General features: G+C 48.2%; 1 protein-coding gene across 6 annotated transcripts; it reads right to left on the bottom strand.

Moving 5' to 3' along the window:
* Positions 1–919: 919 nt before the first annotated feature.
* On the bottom strand, positions 920–22821 carry ETHE1 (ETHE1, persulfide dioxygenase). Of its 6 annotated transcripts, none has more exons than XM_025368838.1 (7): positions 22663–22815; positions 22089–22233; positions 21774–21922; positions 5065–5194; positions 2694–2783; positions 1726–1842; positions 920–1116 (listed from the first exon to the last, which is right to left on the bottom strand). In XM_025368838.1, the coding sequence occupies exons 1-7, from the start codon at positions 22741–22743 to the stop codon at positions 1061–1063; spliced, it is 768 nt and encodes a 255-aa protein (XP_025224623.1). In that variant the 5' UTR covers positions 22744–22815; the 3' UTR covers positions 920–1060. The 6 variants fall into 6 exon arrangements, with proteins under 6 accessions (XP_025224623.1, XP_025224624.1, XP_025224625.1 ...); XM_025368839.1 differs by having other exon boundaries at positions 21774–21889; XM_025368840.1 differs by having other exon boundaries at positions 22504–22764.
* Positions 22822–23215: the final 394 nt, after the last annotated feature.

The following is a 23215-nucleotide window of genomic DNA, read 5'->3' as shown; positions in this document are numbered from 1 at the left end:
AGAGGCTGAGGCAGGAGGATTTCTTGAGCCCAGGAGGTCGAGACTGCAGTGAGTCTTGAATGTGCCACTGCACTCCAGCCTGGGCAACAGAGTAAGACTCCATCTCACAACAACAACAAAAAAATGTAGGCAAGATCTACATGTGTTACAAGCGGTAAAATGCAGGCTTCATTCTCTCAAAAGTCCATGTTCTTAACCATTGTGTATACTGTCACTTCAAGCCAGGAAGTACCCGAAAGATCATTCTAAATGATAATAACTTTAATGGTGAACACTGATAGGCCACGTGCCAGGCACTCACACACATTGACTCATCAGAGAATCACAACACCCTATGATTATTCCTTCCATTTTACAGATAAGAAAACTCAGGCCTAGAGAAGTGAAGTACCTTACCCCAGGGCTAAGTGGGAAGTGGCTCAAAAGCAAGCCGCTGTTCTAATCCAAGGTGATGAGAAGATCTGCCCCAGATATGTTTGTTTTTGATCTTGTGAGTTAGAAATCTTGTGGGCTCCCAGGCCGGGCGTGGTGGCTCACGCCTGTAATCCCAGCACTTTGAGAGGCCGAAGCAGGTGGATCACGAGATCAGGAGATCAAGATCATACTGGCTAACACAGTGAAACCTTGTCTCTACTAAAAATACAAAAAAATTAGCCGAGTGTGGTGGCACGTGCCTGTAGTCCCAGCTACTCAGGAGGCTGAGGAAGGAAAATCGCTTGAACCTGGGAGGCAGAGGTTGCAGTGAGCCAAGATCATGCTACTGCACTCCAGCCTGGGCAACAGAGGGAGACTCCATCTCAAAAAAAAAAACAATCTTGCAGGCTCCCCGGACCTCCTGGCCTCTCCACAGAACCAGAACTCCACCCCTTGCGGCCCAGAAACCCAATTGGTTCCCCTAGAAAATAGGTAGACGTCAGACTCATGTTAAAAGTTTTATTTAGGAAGCTCCAGGGGCTGGGGTTCGGGCATGGGGTGGGAAAGGAGAGGTGCAGTGTGGACGCCGCCCTCTCATCCCCTCTAGTGCATTAATACTGGATGGGAGCATCTGACAGAAGTGAGATCAGGCAGGGGGCAGTGTCTGCACCCCACAGCGCATGTTGGCTGGAACAGCAAAGTCTGAAAAGAAGAAACCAAGGTTAAAACTAAGGGGCCTAGGCAGAGCTCCAGGCCCCACTGGAGACCCAGAAATCCTAGGAACCTTTCCTCTTCGGGGAACTAGAGTTTTGGTCCTGAGCCCACTCCTTCCCTCAGACCCAGAAGTCCAGTCCCCCAGCCCCTCCTCCCTCAGACCCAGAAGTCCAGGCCCCCAGCCCCTCCTCCCTCAGACCCAGAAGTCCAGTCCCCCAGCCCCTCCTCCCTCAGACCCAGAAGTCCAGGCCCCCAGCCCCTCCTCCCTCAGACCCAGGAGTCCAGGCCCCCAGCCCCTCCTCCCTCAGACCCAGGAGTCCAGGCCCCCAGCCCCTCCTCCCTCAGACCCAGGAGTCCAGGCCCCCAGCCCCTCCTCCCTCAGACCCAGGAGCCCAGGCCCCCAGTCCCTCCTCCCTCAGACCCTGGAGTCCAGGCCCCCAGCCCCTCCTCCCTCAGACCCAGGGGCCCAGGCCCCCAGCCCCTCCTCCCTCAGACCCTGGAGTCCAGGCCCCCAGCCCCTCCTCCCTCAGATCCGGGAGTCCAAGCTCCCAGTCCCTCCTCTCTCATACCGAGGAGCCCAGGTCCCCAGCTGCTCACCTATCTGCTGAGGTTTAGGCAAGTTCAGGTTGTCCATGATTTTGACAAACTCCTCACAGCTGCGGGTGAGCCGAGGGTTCAGAGTCCTCTCCTCCTCCACGGTGGACACTGTGAACCCTAGTGGCCAAGGGAGGGGAAGGAAAGTCAAGGAGTCCAGTGCCTCAGGCCTCTCAGAACTACATTCCCTAGGAGGCTTTGGGTGCCTCTCTGGCAGGGGTTCTTCCCAGAATATTCCTAAAATAGCTTTCCCTCCTCCATGGGAACTATGGGAAATGTAGTTTTCCCCAGTTCCCTAAGCTCTGCAAGTAAGGCCCAGGAAAATCCATGCCCTGCAGAATTCCAGGCATCTGGCAGTCACATAGTTTCTACATCCACACACAGCAGGCTTTTATCTTTTTTTTTTTTTTGAGACAGGGTCTTGCTATATCACCCAGGCTGGAATATAGTGGTATGATCATAGCTCACTGCAGCCTCAACCTCCTGGGCTCAAGCAATCCTCCTACTACAGCCTCTCAAGTAGCTGGCAGCATGCCACCCTGCCTGGCTAATTTTTTGTATTTTGTAGAGGCAGAGTTTTGCCATGTTACCCAGGCTGGTCTCGAACTCACTCCTGGGCTCAAACGAGCCTCCTGCCTCAGCCTCCCAAAGTGCTAGGATTACAGGTGTGAGCCCCCTTGCCCAGCCTCAAACACTTAATTTTTTTTGCCCAGAGAAATTTCTGAGACTGGTAGTCTTCATGCCCTACAAGGATTACAGAGATTTACACTCCCCTTTCAAAGTTATTATTATTATTATTTTTTTTTGAGACAGAGCCTCACTCTGTCTCCCAGGCTGGAGTGCAGTGGTGTGATCTTGGCTCACTGCAACCTCCACCTCCCAGGTTCAAGCAATTCTCCTGCCTCAACCTCCCGAACAGCTGGGATTACAGGCATGGGTCTGTAATCCCAGCTCCTCCAGGAAGCCCTCACCATGGTAATCATGAGCAGGGTAGATCAGACAGTCGCCTGGAAGTGTGAAGATCTTTTCATGGACCGAGTGGTACAAGGTCTTGGCACAGCCTGGGGAAGGAAAGATCAGAGGTCAGTGGATCAACAGGATTCTGTCTAACCCCTTCCTTCAAGAAAAGGGTGAGAGGATAAAATCACTATAGCTAAAGCATCTCCTTCATGTCCTGCCAATATCCCTTTGTCTAAGTAGAGAACAGGGAAAGGCATTCTAGGCAGATGGAACAGCATGTACAAAGAATTGAGGAATGGTGAGAAATTAAGCATGGCTGTAAATAGGGTTGGAATGACACCGTGAAGCACCAAAGAGTGTCATTTGTGACCTTGGCTGTCACCCAGGGGATGTCAAGTAAAGGTTCTGAACAAGGAAGGTGGACTAGAAGGTAAGAAACTGAAGACAAAGCCAGGTGCAGTGGCTCATGCCTGTAATCCTAGCACTTTGGGAGGCTGAGGCAGGTGGACTACCTGAGGTCAGGAGTTCAAGACCAGCCTGGCCAACATGGTGAAACCCTGTCTCTACTAAAAATACAAAAATTAGCCAGGCGTGGTGATGGGTGCCTGTAATCCCAGCTATTCAGGAGACTGAAGCAGGAGAATTGCTTGAACCTGGGAGGTGGAGGTTGCAGTGAGTCAAGATCACACCACTGCACTCCAGCCTGGGAGACAGAGTGAGGCTCTGTCTAAAAAAAAACAACAACAAAATGAATAAAAGAAAGAAACTGAAGACACGAGGCCCAGGAGGAGAGTGTGACGCCACGGTCCCCACAAGCAGCTCTGAGTCCTAAGTAGGGGGCAAACCTCTCTTCCACCTTGCATTTCAGCCTAAATCCTTCAGCTTCCTGACTGTACTTTGAATGGATAAACGGAAGATTGGGGGCCTTGAAGAGAAAAAGACAGAGACTGAGATGCAGAGATAAGGAGAGAGGGAAGAGGGAGGAAGACGCCTGGGGATGTGGCTTCCCATGACCATCTCATCATGGCTTCTGTCTTTCCCTCTCATCCAGCCTCACTTCTCCCTGCAAGGCAGCTAAATTCCAGGCCTAGTGTTAACCCCACATTGTCACACATGCTCAAAGGATGGCCCAACCCTGAGATTCTGAAACTACACTCCCTTTCCACAGGGAAGCTCCTAAATCTAACTGCCCCTAGCAGCTAGACTCTAAATGGATCATTGCTCCCTGGCAAATAAACCGCTGGCTCTAACAACTTCTTTTTTTCTCTCTCGCTCTTTTTTTTTTTTTTTTTTTTTTTTTTTTTTTGAGACGGAGTCTCGCTCTGTCACCCAGGCTGGAGTGCAGTGGCACAATCTCGGCTCACTGCAACCTCCGCCTCCTGGGTTCAAGCAAATCTCTGCCTCAGCCTCCTGAGTAGCTGGGACTATAGGCACCCACCACCACAGCCGGCTAACTTTTGTATTTTTAGAGACGGGGTTTCTTGAACTCCTGACCTCATGATCCACCTGCCTTGGCCTCCCAAAGTGCTGGGATTACAGGCGTGAGCCACTACACCCAGCCCTTCTTTTTTCTTTTCTTCTTCTTTTTTTTTTTTTAAGCTATATTTGTTTCTTAGAGAGGGAGTCTCACTATGTTGCCCAAGCTAGGCTCAAATAGGTAACTAATACACCCCTGAATCTAACTGTCCCCCAACAGCTAAGCCCCTGAATCTAACTCTTCCCATACTCTAGCATGGGGGTCCTCAACCCTGGGTACTGGTCCGTGGTCTGTTAGGAACTGGGCTGTGCAGAAGGTGGTGAGCGACAGGTGCCTGAGCAAAACTTCATCTGTATTTACAGCTGCTCCCCATCGCTCCCATTACCACCTGAGCTCTGCCTCCTGTCAGATCCACGGCAACATTAGATTCTCATAGGAGCACAAACCCTATTGTGAACTGCACGTGGGAGGGATCTAGGTTATGTTCTCCTTATGAGAATCTAATGCCTGATGATCTGTCACTATCTTCCATCTCTCCCACATGGGACCATCTAGTGTAGGAAAACAAGTTCAGGGCTCCCACTGATTCTACATGATGGTTAGTTACATAATTATTTCATTATCTATTGCAATGTAATAATAATAAAGTGCACAATAAATGTAACGCATTTGAATCCCCAAAACTATGCCCCGCCATGGTCCATGGAAAAATTAACTTCCACAAAACCAGTCCTTGGTGCCAAAAAGGTTGGCGACCACTGCTCTAGCAGGGAAACTCCTTGAATTTAATACTGAAGCCTCCTAAAAGTCTAATGTCCATCCATTCATTCTTATAACAGATACTTCAACACTTGACACACATGTAACTATATGAAGATCTTGGGCTGGATAAAGGAGCTGGTCACCTTGCTGGAAGTCTGTCCGCCCACACCCACGGATCAACAGGGCATCTCCAGTGAAGGCCATGCTGTGGTCATTCAGGACGAAGGTGACACAGCCTGGGGTGTGGCCAGGGCTGGCCCTGGTCTCCAAGGCCTGGCAGGGGTGGCAGAGTACAGAGAGAGTCACCAAGAATCCTTCAAGATGAAACGGGTCCCCAAAGCCCCACCCTACTCCAAGGTCTTATCTAGATGCATATTTTGGTAAAAATTTAGATTCCCAGGCTCTAATCTTGTATTATCAGAGTAAACTCCAAGTGGATTAAATATTTCAATGTGTGAAAAATAAAACCACAAAGCTGTGACACACAACAACAAAAATACAATAACCTCTGGTTGGGAAGGTGATACGGTTTGGCTGTGTCCCCACCCAAATCTCATCTTGAATTATAGGTTCCATAATCCCCATATGTCATGGGAGGTAATTTAATAAAGGGGGCAGGTTTCTCCCATGCTGTCTCATGATGGTGAATAAGTCTCATGAAATCTGACGGTTTTATAAAGGGCAGTTCCCCTGCACATGCTCTCTTGCCTGCTGCCATGTAAGACATGCCTTTGCTCTCTGCTCCTCCTTCGCCTTCTACCCTGATTGTGAGGCCTCCCCAGCCATGTGGAACTGTGAGTCCATTAAACCTCTTTTTCTTTATAAATGACCCAGTCTCAGGGATGTCTTTATTAGCATTAGAACAGACTAATACTGTAAATTGGTACTAGTAGAGTGAAGTGCTGCTATAAGGAGACGTGAAAATGTGACTTTGGAACTGGGTAACATGCAGAGGTTTGAACAGTTTGGAAGGCTCAGAAGATAAAAGAATGTGGGAAAGTTTGGAACTTCCTAGAGACTTGTTGAATGGCTTTGACCAACATGCTGAGAGTGATATGGACAATGAAGTCCAACCTGACATGGTCTTAGATGGAGATGAGGAACTTTTTGGGAACTGGGATAAAGGTCACTTTTGTTATGTGTTAGCAAAGAGACTGGCAGCATTCTGCCCCTGCCCTTGAGATCTGTGGAACTCTGAACTTGAGACAGATGATTTAGGGTACCTAGTAGAAGAAATTTCTCAGCAGGAAAGCATTCAAGAGGTGACCTGAGTGCTGTTAAAAGCATTCATTTCAGTTTTATGTATTCACAAAGATATGGTTTGGAATTGGAGCCTATGTTTAAAAGGGAAACAGAGCATAAATGTTTGGAAAATTTGCAGCCTGACAATGTGATAGAAAAGAAAAACCCATTTTCTGAGGAAAAATTCAAGCCTGCTGCAGAAATTTGCATAAGTCACGAGGAGCCAAATGTTAATCACCAAGACAATGGGAAAAATGTCTCCAGGGCACGTCAGAGGTTTTCACAGCAGCCTCTCCCATCACAGGCCCAGAGAACTAGCAGAAAAAATGGTTACATGGGCAAGGCCCATGGCCTTGCTGTTTTGTGCAATCTCAGGACTTGGTGCCCTGCATCCCAGCTGGGGCTAAAAGGGGCCAAGTACAGCTCAGGGCATTGCTTCAGAGGGTGCAAGCCCCAAGTCTTGGTGGCTTACACATGGTGCTGGGCGTGCTGGTGAGCAGAAGTCAAGAACAGAGGTTTGGGAACCTCCACCTAGATTTGAGAGGCTGTATGGAAATGCCTGGACGTCCATGCAGAGGTGTGCTGCAGGGGTGAAGCCTTCATAGGGAACCTCTGCTAGGGCAGTGCAAAAGGGAAATGTGGAGTGGGAGCCACCAGAGTCCCCACTGGGGCACTGCCCCTAGTGGAGCTGTGAGAAGAGGGCCATCGCCCTTCAGACCCCAGAATGGTCGATCCACCGACAACTTGCACCATGTGCCTGGAAAAGCCACAGATACTCCACATCAGCCCGTGAAAGCAGCCAGAAGAGGGGCTGTACCCTGCAAAGCCAGAGGGGCAGAGCTGCCCAAGACCATGGGAACCCACCTCTTGTATCAGTGTGACCTGGATGTAAGACACGGAGTCAAAGATCTTTTTGGAGCTTTAAGATTTGACTGCCCCACTGGATTTAGGACTTGCATGGAGCCTGTAGCCCCTCCATTTTGGCCAATTTCTTCCATTTGGAATGGATGTGTTTACCCAATCTCTGTACCCCATTGTATCTAGGAAGTAACTAAACTTGCTTTTGATTTTACAGGCCCATAGGTGGAGGGACTTGCCTTGTCTCAGATGAAACTTTATTTTGTTGGTTTTTTTTTTTTTTTCAGAGACAGAATCTTGTTGTGTCACCCAGGCTGGGGTGGGGTGGTGCGATCTTGGCTCACTGCAACCTCTGCCTCCCAGATTCAATCAAGTCTTGTGCCTCAGCCTCCCGAGTAGTTGAGACTACAGGCATGTGCCCCCATGCCTGGCTAAGTTTTGTATTTTTAGTATAGACAGGGTTTTACTATTTTGGCCAGGCTGGTCTTGAACTCCTGACCTCAGGTGATCTGCCTGCCTTGGCCTCCCAAAGTGCTGGGATAACAGGTGAGCCACCATGCCCAGCCTCAGATAAGACTTTGGACTGTGGACTTTTGACTTAATGCTGAAATGAGTTGAGACTCTGGGGGACTGTTGGGAAGGTATGATTGGTTTTGAAATGTGAGGACATGAGATTTGGGTGGGGACCAAAGTAGAATATGGTTTGGCTGTGTCCCCACCCAAATCTCATCTTGAATTGTAGCTCCCATAATCCCCACGGGTTGTGGGAGGAACCTGGTGGGAGGTAATTAAATCATGGGGGTGGGTTTTTCTCATGATAGTGAATAACTCTCACGTGATCTGATGATCTTACAAAGGGCAGTTCCCCTGCACACGATCTCTTGCCTGCTGCCATGAAAGCAGTACCTTTGCTCCTTCTTTGCCTTCCACCATGACTGGGAGGCCTCCCAAGCCATGTGGAACTGTGAGCCCATTAAACCCCTTTTACTTTATAAATGACCCAGTCTTGGGTATGTTTTTTTTTAAATTTTTTTTTGAGACAGAGTCTCGCTCTGTCGCCCAGGCTGCAGTGCAGTGGCACAATCTTGGCTCACTACAACCCCACCTCCTCGGTTCAAGCGATTCTCCTGCCTCAGCCTCCTGAGTCGCTGGAATTTCAGATTTGTACCACCACACCTGGCTAATTTTTGTGTTTTTAGTACAGATGGAGTTTCACCACGTTGGTCAGGCTGGTCTCAAACTCCTGACTGCGTGATCCGCCCGCCTTGGCCTCCCAAAGTGCTGGGATTACAAGCGTGAGCCACTGCGCCCAGCCTTCAGGTATGTCTTTATTAGCAGCGTGAGAACAGACTAATACAGAAGGGATATTCAAATGCGACATCTAAAGTGATAAATCATTAAGGAAAAGATCAGTCAGAAGTTTCTGAATGGCAGCAACACCATAAACAAAATCTGAAGAGAACCAATATGCAGGGAAAATATATTTGTAACACATACATACCACACAGTGGTCAATATACTTAATATACAAACAGATCTTACAAATCAATTTTAAAAAGGTAAGCACACTAATATAAAAATGAAATACTCAACAGTCATTAAAAGCAATACTGTTGAAATAAAATTCAATAATATTTTACACTTTTAAAAATACAAAATAGGCAGTAGTGGCTGGGCACAGTGGCTCACACCTGTAATCCCAGTACTTTGGGAGGCCAAGGCGGGCAGATTACCTGAGGTCAGGAGTTCAAGACCACTCCGGGCAATGTGGTGAAACCCCATCTCTACTAAAAATACAAAAATTAGCCAGGCATGGTGGCACATGCTTGTAATCCCAGCTACTTGTGAGGCTGAGGCAGGAGAATTGCTTGAACCCGGGAGGCAGAGGTTGCAGTGAGCCAAGATTGCACCATTGTACTCCAGCCTGGATGACAAGAGTGAAACTCCACCTTAAAAAAAAAAAAGGGCCGGGCACGGTGGCTCACGCCTGTAATCCCAGCACTTTGGGAGACCAAGACGGGCAGATCACAAGGTCAAGAGATCGAGACCATCCTGGCCAACACAGTGAAACCCCATCTCTACTAAAAATACAAAACAAATTAGCCGGGCATAGTGGTGGGCGCCTGTAGTCCCAGCTATTCGGGAGGCTGAGGCAGGAGAATGGCATGAACCCAGGAGGTGGAGCTTGCAGTGAGCCGAGATCGCGCCCCTGCACTCCAGCCTGGGCGACTGAGCAAGAGTCTGTCCAAAAAAAAAAAAAAAAAAAAAAAAGATAGTGAAAAAAGTGGCCCTTAGAGTGAGAAATGATATTTACAAACATAAACACTAGTCCTTCCTTATCTGCAGGGGATACCTTCAAGACCCCAGTGGATATCTGAAACCTGAGATAGTGCAAACCCTATAAATACTATGTTTTGTTTTGTTTTGTTTGAGACAGAGTATGGCTCTGTCACCCAGGCTGGAGTGCAATGGCATGATCTCGGCTCACTGCAACCTCCCCCTCCCAGGTTCAAGCGATTCTCCTACCTCAGCCTCTCAAGTAGCTGGGATTACAGGCACCCACCACCATGCCCAGATAATTTTTGTATTTTTTTTAGTAGAGATGGGGTTTCACCATGTTGGTCAGGCACATCTTGAGCTCCTGACCTCAGGTGATTCACCCGCCTCAGGCTCCCAAAATGCTGGGATTACAGGCATGAGCCACTGTGACTGGCCAATACTATGGTTTTCTTTATCTGATAACCAAGAAGGCTACTAAGTGATTAACAAGCAGGTAACATACTCCTATACAGCATGGATACACTGGACATAGGGATAATTCATGTCCTGAGTGGGATGGTGTGAGATTTTATAATGCTACTCAGAACGATGTACAATTTAGGCCGGGCGCGGTGGCTCAAGCCTGTAATCCCAGCACTTTGGGAGGCCGAGGCGGGCGGATCACGAGGTCAGGAGATCGAGACCATCCTGGCTAACATGGTGAAACCCCGTCTCTACTAAAAATACGAAAAAAACTAGCCGGGCGTGGTGGCGGGCGCCTGTAGTCCCAGCTACTCGGAGGCTGAGGCAGGAGAATGGCCTGAACCTGGGAGGCGGAGCTTGCAGTGAGCCGAGATCGCGCCACTGCACTCCAGCCTGGGTGACACAGCGCGAGACTCCGTCTCCAAAAAAAAAAAAAAAAAAAAAAGAACGATGTACAATTTAAAACTTACTAATTGTTTATCTCTGGAATTTTCCATTGAATATCTTCAGGCTATGGTTGACCACAGATAACTGAAACCACAGAAAGTGAAACCACAGGTAAAGGAGTTGTACTGGATCCAACAAAGTTCTTGGATCCAGAATATATAAAGATCACCTACAGATCAATAAGATGGACTCTCTAATAGAAAAATTAGCAAAGACTTGAAAAAAACACTTTGCAAAAGAGGGTGCCCAGATGGAACAAACACATTAAAAGGTGCCCAACTTCATCTGTCATCGAGGAAATAAAAGTAAAACCACAATAGGACGCCACTACACAACATCAGAATGGCTGGAATGAAAGATTGATTTGAAGCAACTGAAACTGTCATACACCATGGTGGAAGAGTACACAGAAAACTACTGGGCAGTTTCTACTAAAGCTAAATCTACACATACCCTGTGGCTCAACCCTTGGTATACATGTGGTCCTTGACTTATGATGGTCTGACTTAAGATTTATTTTTATTTTTATTTTTTTGTAAACAGTCTCACTCTGTCACCCAGGCTGGAGTGCAGTGGTGTGATCTCAGCTCACTGCAACCTCCGCCTCCTGGGTTCAAGCAATTCTCCTGCCTCAGCCTCCCAAGTAGCTGGGATTACAGGCACCCACCACCATGCCTGGCTAATTTTTGTCTTTTTAGTAGAGATGGAGTTTCACCATGTTGGCCAGGCTGGTCTCAAATTCCTGACCTCAAATGATCTGCCCGCCTTGGTCTCCCAAAGTGCTGGGATTACAGGTGTGAGCCAGCCACCAGGCCTGGCTTTTTTTTTTTTCCCCCCCAGACAGAGTCTGTCTCTGTCGCCCAGGCTGCAGAGCGCATTGGCATGATCTCGGCTCACTGCAACCTCAGACTCCTGGGTTGAAGTGATTCTTGTGCCTCAGCCTTCTGCGTAGCTGGGATTACAGGCATGTACCACTGTGCCTAGCTAATTTTTGCCCACACTGGCCTCCCAAAGTGCTGGGATTACAGGTGTGATGCACTCGATGACTTACAATTTTTTGACTTTACAATAGTGTGAAAGTGATACATTTTATTTCTTTTTTTCAGTAGAGACGGGCTCTCACTATGTTGACCAGCCTGGTCTTGAACTCCTGGCCTCAAGCAGTCCTCCCATCTCAGCCTCCCAGTGTGCTGGGATTACAGGCGTGAGCCACTGCACCCAGCCAAAAGTGATATGCTTTCAATAGAAATCATATTCCATGCACCCATACAGTCATTCTGTTTTTCACTTTCAATACAGTATTCAATACATTACATGAGATATTCAACACTCTTGTATAAAATAGGCTTTGTGTTAGATGAGTTTGCCCAACTGTAGGCTAATGTAAATGTTCTGAGCACTTTAAGGTAGACTAGACTAACCTATGATGTTTAGTAGGTTAAATGTATTAAATGCGGCCAGGCGCGGTGGCTCACGCCTGTAATCCCAGCACTTTGGGAGGCTGAGGCAGGCGGATCACAAGGTCAGGAGTTCGAGACCAGTCTGGCCAACATAGTGAAACACCATCTCTACCTAAAATACAAAAAATTAGCCAGGTGTGGTGGTGTGCACCTGTAATCCCAGCTACTCAGGAGGCTGAGGCAGGAGAATTGTGTGAACCCGGGAGGCAGAAGTTGCAGTGAGCCAAGATCACGCCACTTTACTCCAGCCTGGGCAACACAGTGAGACTCCATCTCGGGGGGGAAAAATATATATATAATACATATTATATATATATATATATAAAATACATATTTTTTATATATAGTTATATTTTGTATATATATTATACATATTTTTTATATTATATATATACATAATGCATTTTTTTGAGACATGGCCTCACACTGTACCCAGGCTGGAGTACAGTGGCACAATCATGGCTCACTGAAGCCTGGAACTCCCAGGCTCAAGCAATCCTCCCACACCAGCCTTTCCAGTAGCTGGGACTATAGGCACACCACCATGCCTGGCTAATTTGTTTTTAATTTTTTGCAGAGACAGGGTCTTGCAATGTTGCCCAGGCTGGTCTCAAATTCCTGGGCTCAAACTATCCTCCCACCGCAACCTCCCAAAGTCCTGGGATTATAGGTGTGAACCACTGTGTCCAGCCTATTATTATTAACTAAAACAAAAATATCTACAATCTACTTCAGTTCATAGGAAAGAAAAGTTTTAGTAGGATAAGTTAAATGACACACCATGAGAAAACAGTTGAACACATCCAGAATGTGGAATATTTTAGAAGACAGCATGTCAAGAAGCTTCAAAAGTTAACACCCTGGAGGCCGAGCACAGTAACTGATGCCTGTAATCCCAGCACTTTGGGAAGCCGAAGCAGGCGGATCACTTGAGGTCAGGAATTTGAGACCAGCCTGGTGAACACAGTGAAACCCCATCGATACTAAAAGTACAAAAATTAACCAGGAGTGGTGGTGCATGTCTGTAATCCCAGCTACTCGGGAGGCTGAGGCAGGAGAATTGCTTGAACCCGGGAAGCGGAGGCTGCAGTGAGCCAAGATCGCGCCACTGCACTCCAGCCTGGGTGACAGAGTAAGACTCTGTCTCAAAAAAAAAAAAAAAAAATTAGCCAGGTGTACTGGCACACGCCTACAGTCCCAGCTACTGGGGAGGCTGAGGTGGTAGAATCGCTTGGACTTGGGAGGCAAAGGTTACAGTGAGCAGAGATCATGCCACTGCACTCCAGCCTGAGTGACAGAGCAAGACTCCACCTCAAAAAAAAAAAAAAAAAAGTAATATCCTGGAGCAAAAGGATATGAAACTGTTCTAGATCCAAAATTTTTTTTTTTTTTGAGACGGAGTCTCGCTCTGTCACCCAGGCTGGAGTGCAGTGGCCGGACCTCAGCTCACTGCAAGCTCCTCCTCTCGGGTTCACGCCATTCTCCTGCCTCAGCCTCCCGAGTAGCTGGGACTACAGGCGCCCGCCACTTCGCCCGGCTAGTTTTTTGTATTTTTTAGTAGAGACGGCGTTTCACCGTGTTAGCCAGGATGGTCTCGATCTCCTGACCTCATGATCCGCCCGTGTCGGCCTCCCAAAGTGCTGGGATTACAGGCTTGAGCCACTGCGCCCGGCCCCAAAAATATTTTTAATAAATAAATATAAATAAATAAAAAATAAAAAGAAAACAAAACAAAAACCAAAGAAGGAAAAAGAAAACACACACATGAGACTAAATAGACATAAATGGCCAAACACTAAGCTCAATTGCATCCTGGTTCCTGCAAACAGCTGTAGGCTGGGCACCGCGGCTCACACCTATAATCACAGCACTTTGAATCACCAAAAGGGGAGGATCGTTTGAGCCCAAGAGATTGAGACCAGCCTGGGCAACATGGTGAGATCCTATCTCTACCAAAAAAAGAAAGAAAAAAAGAAAAAAAAAAAGCTGTAAAAATTATTCCTAGGGTAATTGAAGACATCTGAACACAGGTTGAATATTTAATGATGATATAAAGTTACTGCATATTTTGTTAGATGTGACAAACGTTTTGTAAAAGAGTAAGTCTCAAAGTATAGCCTAGGGAACCCTGACAGTCTGCAAGATCAAAACTATTTATGGACTTTTCGCCCATTTTCACTCTCATTCCCCAAAAACATTCACGGGGCGGGGGTACGGGGGCAGTTGTAAAAGTTTCGTGACCTGTACTGACATAATTGCTCTGATGGCTGATGAAATCTGTGCTTGTGTATTTTTTTTTTCTTTTGAGACAGAGTCTCACTCTGCCGCCCACGCTGGAGTGCAGTGGAGCGATCTCGGCTCACTGCAACCTCCACCTCCTGGGTGTTCAAGTGATTCTCATGCCTCAGCCTCCTGAGTAGCTGGGATTACAGGAGCGTGCCACCATGCCCGGTTAATTTTTGTATTTTTAGTAGAGACGGGGTTTCACCACATTGGCCAGGCTAATCTCAAACTCCTGACCTCGGGTGATCCGCACACCTCGGCTTCCCAAAGTGCCAGGATTACAGGTGTGAGCCACTGCGCCCGGCCTGTGCTTGTGTATTGTTATATTTTGTACTATTATTTCAATGTAGATTTTTAAAAATTCAAAATAAGAAATTGTGGGTGGGGAACACATAACATCTTGACCTAAAGCACCCTTAATTGTCCCTGAAACTTGTCCAGTGATTTCCCCAACAGCCCAGCCTGCCTAACCCCAAATTCTTTCAATAAATTCATTCTTCCCTTCCGTGATGCATCATGTCCGTGACACACCCCCAGAGCTTTTCTTTCATCTGTTCCCTGCAGCAGCTAAACCTGAAACTACACTCATCAAAGAAACACAACCCAGAAGGGATCCTATAAAGCATTCCTCCGGCTGGCCTTGGAGTTCCCACGGCCTACACTGCCCCCTGGTGGCAAGTAAGCTCTCAGCTTCTTTTCCATTTGGTTCCCAAGTTCTTTCCCTCCATTATTCAAAACTATAGTAAACCCCTCTTATCTGCCTGGGATACATTTCAAGACCCGGAGTGGATGCCTAAAACTGCAGATAGTACAGAACCCTACACACTATGCTTTTTCCTATACATACGCACCTATGATAGAGTTTATAAATTAGGCATACTAATAAATTAATAATAACTAATAATAAAACAGAACAATTACAGCAAGGCATGATGGTGCATGTCTGTAGGCCCACCTACTTGGGAGGCTGAGGTGGGAGAATCGTCTTAGCCAGTGTTCAAAATACCAGCCTGGACAATATAGCGAGACCCCATCCGAAAAAAAAAATAGGTCGGGCACAGAAGCTCAAATCTGTAATCCTATCACTTTGGGAAGTCAATGCAGGTGGATCACTTGAGGTCAGGAGTTCGAGACCAGCCTGGCCAACATGATGAAACCCCATCTCCACTAAAAATATTTTAAAAATCAATTAAGTGGGCATGGTGGCGCTCACTTGTAAACCCAGCTACTGCTACTTGGGAGGCTGAGACAAGAGAATCACTTGAACTCAGGAGGTGGAGGCTGCAGTAAACCAAGATTGTGCCACTGTACACCAGCCTAGGCAACAGAATGAGACTCCGTCTCAAAAGAAAAAAAGATGGAGTGATGGATGGAGATGTACACTGTAAAAAAAAATTTAAGCCTGGTGCAGTGGCTCACTCTAATCCCAGCACTTTGGAAGGCCAAGGAGGGAGGATTGCCTGAGCCCAGGAGGTCGAGGCCCCAGCCTGGGCAATGTGGCAAAACTCTGTCATTACAAAAAAACACAAAAGCGAGCCAGGAGTGGTGGTGCACACCTGTTGTTCCAGCTATTTGGAAGGCTGAGGCAGGAGGACTGCTTGAGCCAGGAGGCTGAGGCTGCAGTGAGCTGTGATTGCAACACTGCGCTCCAGCCTGGATAACAAAGTGAGACCCCGTCTCAAAAAAAAAAAAAAAAAAAAAAATTCAGCTTTTCTCTATGCTTAAATTTTTCATAATAAAATGTTGGAAGAAAAATTACTTGTTTCACAATTTTAAAAGGAGGAAGTATTGAAACCCACACTTGAGTCACATAAGAATCAATGGTGGAGCTTTTAAAACATGCCAATTCCTTGTGCCCACCCAGAACAATTAAATCAGACTCTGATTCTAAGGGACCTGGGGGATCAGTGTTTTCAGCAGTACTTCTCTAAGCCAGCGTATTTAACAGGCAAGCCTAACTTTCTGATTTGGCCGCCCTGTGGCAGCTAAGATGTTCACTTCTCATTGTTTATTAAAAAAAAAAACTCGGGCCAGGCGCGGTGGCTCACACCTGTAATTTCAGCACTTTGGGAGGCTGAGGCAGGCAGATCACTTGAGGCCAGCAGCTCACGACCAGCCTGGCAGTATGGCGAAACCCCGTCTCTAATAAAAACACAAAATTCAGCCAGACATGGTGGCACACGCCTATAATACCAGCTACTAGAGAGGCTGAGGCGGAAGGATCACCTGAACCTGGAAGGTGGAGGTTGCAGTGAGCCGAGATTGCGCCACTGCACTCCAGCCTGGGCGACAGAGTGAGGCTCTGTCTCAGAAAAGAAAAAAAAAAAGAATTGTTCCTGTTTCGGTGATCCACTGCCATGTAGCGTCATCATGTATTAAATAGTCCCTTGCTGTGTGCTTTGTCCCCTGCCCTACACCCCTGCTATCTTTTGTGCACATGAGCAAGTGTGTCTCTGGGCTTCACACCTAGAAGGGAAATCTCTGGGTTGGAGACCCTGAGGGCAGTCAGCTAATCCTTGAAACAGTCTCAAGAGGAGGGTGCTGTGATAAACCCTGTGTTTTAGCACAGGGGACTGAGGCTCCCAGAGGGAGGCAGAGGTTACAGTGAGCCAAGATTGTGCCCCTGCACTCCAGCCTGGGTGACAGAGTGATACTCTGTCTCAAAAAAAAAAAAAAAGAAAGAAAACTCATTCTACAATAAAACCACTTAAATTTGTCCCACCTTTTGTGTAAGATGAACAACTAGTTCAAGAAACTGGGATTTTCTATGAAAGTTAAACATTTGTCGACTCAGTGACCCAGCAAGTCACTTGGGGACAATGTTCCCCAAGATATTTGCGGAAGAATCTTCATAGCATCATTATTCATGGTAGCCAAAAACTGAATAATCAGAGGGAAAACGGGGTGTGGTGGCTCATGCCTGTAATTCACTTTGTACTTTGGGAGGCTGAGGCAGGAGGACTGCTTGAGCGTAGGAGCCACCACAACTCGCTCATTTTGTAGGGCAAAAATTATGGCCAGTGGATGAAATTTGGCCTGCCATCTGTTTTTGTAAGTCCTTTGTAGGTTTTTGTAAGTAAGCTAAGAATCATTTTAACTTTTTTTTCACATTGAAAACTATCAAAGTAACATGTAACAACTAGATGAGGCTGGGCACAGTGGGGCTCACACCTGTAATCCCAACACTTTGGGAGGCCAAGGCAGGAAGGTTGCTTGAGGCCAGGAGTTCGAGACCAACCTGAGCAACACAGCAAGACTCAGAGACCAACCTGACTAACACAGTGAAACCCCGTCTCTACTAAAAATACAAAACATTAGCCGGGCGCGGTGGCGGGCGCCTGTAGTCCCAGCTACACGGGAGGCTGAGGCAGGAGAATGGCGTGAACCCAGGAGGCAGAGCTTGCAGTGAGTGGAGATGGCGCCACTGCACTCCAGCCTGGGTGACAGAGCAAGACTCCATCTCAAAAAAAAAAAAAGGAAAAAAAAAAAATTTTTTTTAAAGTAGCTGGGCCGCCCAGCGCAGTGGCTCATGCCTGTAATCCCAGCACTTTGGGAGGCCGAGGCGGGCAGATCACGAGATCAGGAGATTGAGACCATTCTGGCTAACACGGTGAAACCCCGTCTCTACCAAAAATACAAAAAATTAGCCAGGTGTGGTGGCGGGCGCCTGTAGTCCCAGCTACTTGGGAGGCTGAGGCAGGAGAATGGTGTGAACCTGGGAGGTGGAGCTTGCAGTCAGCCGAGATCGCAGGACTGCACTCCAGCCTGGGCAACAGAGTGAGATTCCGTCTCAAAAAAAAAAAAATTAGCTGGGCATGGTGGCACATGCCCATAGTCCCAGCTATTCAGGAGGCTACAGTGGGAGGATCACCTGAGCCCAGGAGTTGGAGGCTGCAATGAGCTATGCTCATACCAGTGCATACCAGCTTGGGCAACAGAGCAAGAGCTTGTCTCAAAAAAAAATTAAAAAAAAAAAAAAAACTATATGAAATCCAAATTTTATTTTTTATTTTTTTATTTTGAGATGGAGTTTCGCTCTTGTCACTCATGCTAGAGTGCAATGGCACCATCTGGGCTCACTGCAACCTCCACGGCCCGGCCGAGGTTCAAGCCATTCCCCTGCTTCAGCCTCCCGAGTAGCTGGGACTACAGGGACACCCCACCATGCCCGGCTTATTTTGCATTTTTAGTAGAGACCGGGTTTCACCATGTTGGTCAGGCTGATCTCAGGTGATCCACCCGCCTCGGCCTGCCAAAGTGCTGGGATTACAGGCGTGAGCCTGGCCTGAAATCCAAATTTAAAGGCCACAAATAAAGTCTTATTGGAACACAGCCATGCCTATTCATTTATGCAGTGTCTGTGGCTGCTTTCACACCACAATAAGAGCTGAGTAGCTGTCACAGAGACCCTACTACCTGTAAAAACTGAAAATATTTACTATCTGGGCCTTCACAGAAAAAGGTAGCCAACTGCTACTATATAGCAATAAGTAGGAAAGAACTCCAAGTATAAACAACATCACGTGTGAAAAAAAGCCAGACACAAAAGAATAAACTGTGTAAGTCCTGTTTATAAGGTCAGAACAAGCAAAATTGGCCTGTGGTTAAATGCATCAGAACCATGGTGCCTTGGCAGGGTGGTCATTGGCCAGAAAGTGAGGCAAGGAAGCCTTCTGGGGTGATAGGCAAGTTCTGTATCGGGATCTGTTTAAATACTCATGCACATGTATAATATGTGGACTCACTTCATTCAATGGATGTTAACAACTAGTGTTTTTGTTTGTTTGTTTGTTTTTTGAGATGGAGTCTCGCCTTGTCACCCAGACTGGAGTGCAGTGGTGAGATCTTGGCTCACTGCAAACTCTGCCTCCCGGATTCAAGTGATTCTCCTGTCTCAGCCTCCTGAGTAGCTGGGATTACAGATGCCCCACCACTATACTGCCTAATTTTTCTATTTTTAGTAGAGACAGGGTTTCGCCATGTTGGCAAGGCTGGTCTCGAACTCCTGACCTCAAGTGATCCACCTGCCTCAGCCTCTCGAAGTGCTGGGATTATAGGCATGAGACACGGTGCCTGGCCTTAATTTTTTTTTTTTTTTTTTTTTGAGATAGGGTCTTGCTCTGTCACCCAGGCTGGAGTGCAGTGGTGTGATCACGTCTCACTGCAACCTCCACCTTCTGAGTTCAAGCAATCCTCCCACCTCAGCCTCCTGAGTGGCTCAGACTGCAGGTATGCGCCACCATGCCCTGCTAACTTTTGTATTGTTTTGTAGAGACAGGGTCTCACCATGTTGCCTAGGCTGGTCTTAAACTCCTGGGCTCAAGCAATCCACCCACCTTGGCCTCCCAAAGTGCTGAAATTACAGGCATGAGCCACCACACCCAGGCTAACAATTCATTTTTTAAAAGTAGAAGGAAAAATAAAGGAGAGAAAAATGGATCCCCATCTCCAAAATCTCAGACAAGCCAGGCATGGTGGTTCATGAATCGCTTGCGCTCAGGAGGCAGAGGCTGCAGTGAACTGAGACCTTACCACTTCACTCCAGCCTGGGTGACAGAGCAAGACTCTGTCTCAAAAAAATAAATAAAAATGTGGCCGGGCACAGTGGCTCATGTCTGTAATCCCAACACTTTGGGAGGCCAAGGCAGGTGGATCACCTGAGGTAGGGAGTTGGAGACCAGCCTGACCAACATGGAGAAAGCCCGTCTCTACTAAAAATACAAAATTAGCCAGGCATGGTGGTGCATGCCTGTAATCCCAGCTACTCGGGAGGCTGAGGCGGGAGAATCGCTTGAACCCAGGAGGCTGAGGTTGCGGTAAACTGAGATAGCACCATTGCACTCCAGCCTGGGCAACAAGAGCAAAACTCCATCTCAAATAAATAAATAAAACAAAAAAAATTAGCTGGGCTTAGTGGCTCATGCCTGTAATCCCAGCTACTTGGGAGGCTGAAACAAGAATCACTTGAACCCGGGAGGTGAAGGTTGCAGTAAACCAAGATCGCACCACTGCACTCTAGCTTGGGCAACAAAGTGAGACCCTGTCTCAAATTTAAAAAAAAAAAAATTGCCTAAGGCTGAGGAGGGGAAAGGGAAGGTTAGGGGTGATGGCTAAGGGGTGTGGGGTCTTTTTGGAGTAATGGAAACATTTTCCAATTAATGGTAGTAACGGATGAACAAGTCTGAATATACTAAAAGTCACTGAATTGTATACTTGAAATAGATAAATCGTATGGTATGTGGGTTATATCAATAAAGCTATTAAGCCTGGGCAACATAGTGAGATCCCAGCTCAACAAAAAATTTAAAAATTAGCCAGGTATGGTGGCAGGTGCCTGTAGTCCCAGCTACTTGGGAGACTGAGGCAGGAGGATCACCGGAGCTCAGACGGTCAAGGCTGCAGTAAGCTATGATCCCACCATTGCACTCCAGCCTGGGTGACAGAGCAAGACCCTTTCTCAAAAACAAACAAACGAACAACAACAAAAAAAGGGTGGGTGCAGTAGCTCATGCCTGTAATCCCAGCACTTCAGGAGGCCAAAGTAGGAGGATCACTTGAGCCCAGTAGTTCAAGACCAGCCTGGGCAACACAGCAAAACCCTGTCTCTACAAGAACATACATAAATTAGTCAGGTGTGGTGGTGCATGCTTGTGGTCCCAGCTGCCAGGGAGGCTAAGGTGGGAGGATCACCTGATCCTGGGAGGTCGAGGCTGACTGCACTCCAGCCTGGGTGACAGAGACCCAGTCTCAAATTAAAAAAAAAAAGAAAGAAAGAAAGAAAAACCTGAAGCTAAATCTACCATAGCTAAACCTTTCAACATTCATTCCAAGAAATATTTGTTAGCACCTGACTATTATGTACAATGCACATACATGTACAATGCATTTTTGCCTACTTCCAGAAAAAGGCCTGAAATAAAGCTTCTGTAACCATTGTAGCTAAACTCTTTTCCCACGCACAGCCCTCATTTCCTCTAAACACTCTGACTCAAATGAACTGTCCTTATTTAGCAAAACTCTCTAACCTGGAGGCTGTCTTCTGTCAGCTGACATTCTGTCCCCAAAGTCAGTAAAACTTTATTACACATCTTTAGCAATTGATCAGAAAAATGCCCTGCCAGCTGTTTCCCTCCCACTGAGGGAAACTTCCCTGACCCTCCCCCCGACGCCCCGGTTGCAATTCTGGCCGGAAACCCGCTGGTGCCTGGGGCAAAGAGAGTGAGGAAGGCAGGAACCTTCAGACCTTTCCAGTGTGAGGCAACTGCAGGGCTGAGACTAGGGTGAGGCTGTTGGTGCAAGATTTAAGGAGGCGCTCACTCGCAGGTGTGGACCCTGCACTTACAGGACCCTGAGAGTTAGTGCCTCCTTAAATGTTGCACTTCAGGGTCCTCACAGTCCTTATCCTAGTCCTAGGCTCTAGGTTCTAAGCACCCAGATGCTCCTTCCTCAAACGGTTTCCGCAAGACAGGACTGGGTCTCTTTCCTTCTCAGCCCTGCCCTCAGAATTCCAGACCCTAATCAACTTTTATGGAGATGCGTGCCAGGCCAAAGAGCTGTCCCTAAGCTTTAGGAAGGAAACTCCTTAAATGCTGTTGACTTAGGAGTTCCGCCAGTGCTCCACCTGCCCAGAGCCTCTTGCCCCAGTGCCCCACCTGGGTTTATGGTGCCCCCTCCCAGAAACATGAGCTCAGGGGTCAGAAACCCAGGTCCTGAGGTCCTTCCTCCCCAAGGACTCAGGATCCCAGACCCCCAGTACCCTCTTCCCTTCAGTTTAAGGAGTTCAGGCCACCACCCTCTTGGGGACCCAGCACCCAACTCACGAAGCGCCCGAAGCGGATGGAGTCTCCATCCTCAATGTGCAAGTCAGCCTGGGCCCCACTAAGGCGGGAGATGACAGACTGGCAGCCAGGGAGAAGGGAACGGAGCAGCCCCGAGCCTGTAATGTGGTCCGCGTGGCAGTGGGTATTCACTGGTAGAGAGAGGAGGGACAGGTCCAGGAGGGTACAGAGAGAACCTGGGAGTCCCAGCCCAGATCCTTCTCCCTCAGACTCAGGAGTTCAGGCCCCTGGCTTCCCATTCCACTGACACTGCAGCCCAGCCCCGCTGGAACCCAAGAGTTTGGTCCCCGAACTGACCAGCATACAGCAGCCGCAGCCCCAGCTCCTTGATCAGTTGGGCATCCCGAGGTGCAGTTTCCAGGACCGGGTCGATCAGAACGGCCTCCCGGGATTCTCTGTCACCCAGAAGGTACGTGTAGGTGCAGCTCACGGGCTCGAACATCTGGGAATGGGGAACCCAGGTGAGAGCGCAGAACCGGACTTCCACCCACCAAGTAGTCCTGACTGACTCTATCCTTTTCCTAAGATCCAGAAGCAGAAACCCCAGCCCCCTCTTTCCCCTGGAGTCGGGAGTCCGGGGCCCCACTACCTTCCTCTATCAGAACAAAACAGTTCCAACTTTCTAACATCCCAAAATCAGGGTCCCCGGCACGTTCTTTCATAGAGGACCCAGGGGTTCAGACCCAAGCCCAGAGGCCCCTAGACCACTCACCTTTAAAGGACCCAAGAGTCCAGCCCTAAACCTCCACCCCGCTTTCCGCAAGATGCAGGCGTGGGTCCCCCGGATCTCTCCCTATTAAGAGACCCCGGAGTTCCGTCCTTGCTGCCGCCTAGCGCCCAGTAGTCCCCTCCTAGGTCCAGCCACCCGCACCTGCCGCAGGAGGATGGGGGCTCCAGACCCGCCACGCTGGCTCAGCTGCCGCCGGGCGACCCTCAATACAGAACCCGCCATCGCGCCCACCGCGGGATCAGGAATGAGCGCAGGCCGAGCGCCTGCGGGAGCCGGGAGCTCCCTCACTGACCCGGGAAGGGCGGGGCGGGGGCGGAGCACGCCTTAAAGGGGCCACCGACGCCTGGGGGCAGAGGGCGGGGGGCCGCCGCGCGGGGCTGGAGCGAGGGCGAGACCGAGGAAGCCAAAGTGCAACGCCGGAAAGCTCTGAGACCTAAAGAAAACAGAGAACAGGAGACGCTGAAAGTGCGAGGGACAGACGCTCAGAGACACACAGACATACTCATGTAGGAACAGAAGTAGAAACCCAAGAAGAGGCCCTAGTACTCATAGCCTCGGGGCCGTTTTTTTTCTTTTCCTTTTTCTTTTTTATTTATTTTGAAACAGAATCTCGCTCTGTCACGCAGACTTGAGTGCAGTGACTCGATCTCGGCTTATTACAGCCTTAAACTCCCAGGTTCAAGCGATCCTCCAA

This window comes from Theropithecus gelada, chromosome 19, assembly GCF_003255815.1.
Source record: "Theropithecus gelada isolate Dixy chromosome 19, Tgel_1.0, whole genome shotgun sequence".
Taxonomy (NCBI): domain Eukaryota; kingdom Metazoa; phylum Chordata; class Mammalia; order Primates; family Cercopithecidae; genus Theropithecus; species Theropithecus gelada.
This window is presented reverse-complemented; position numbering and strand designations above follow the sequence as displayed.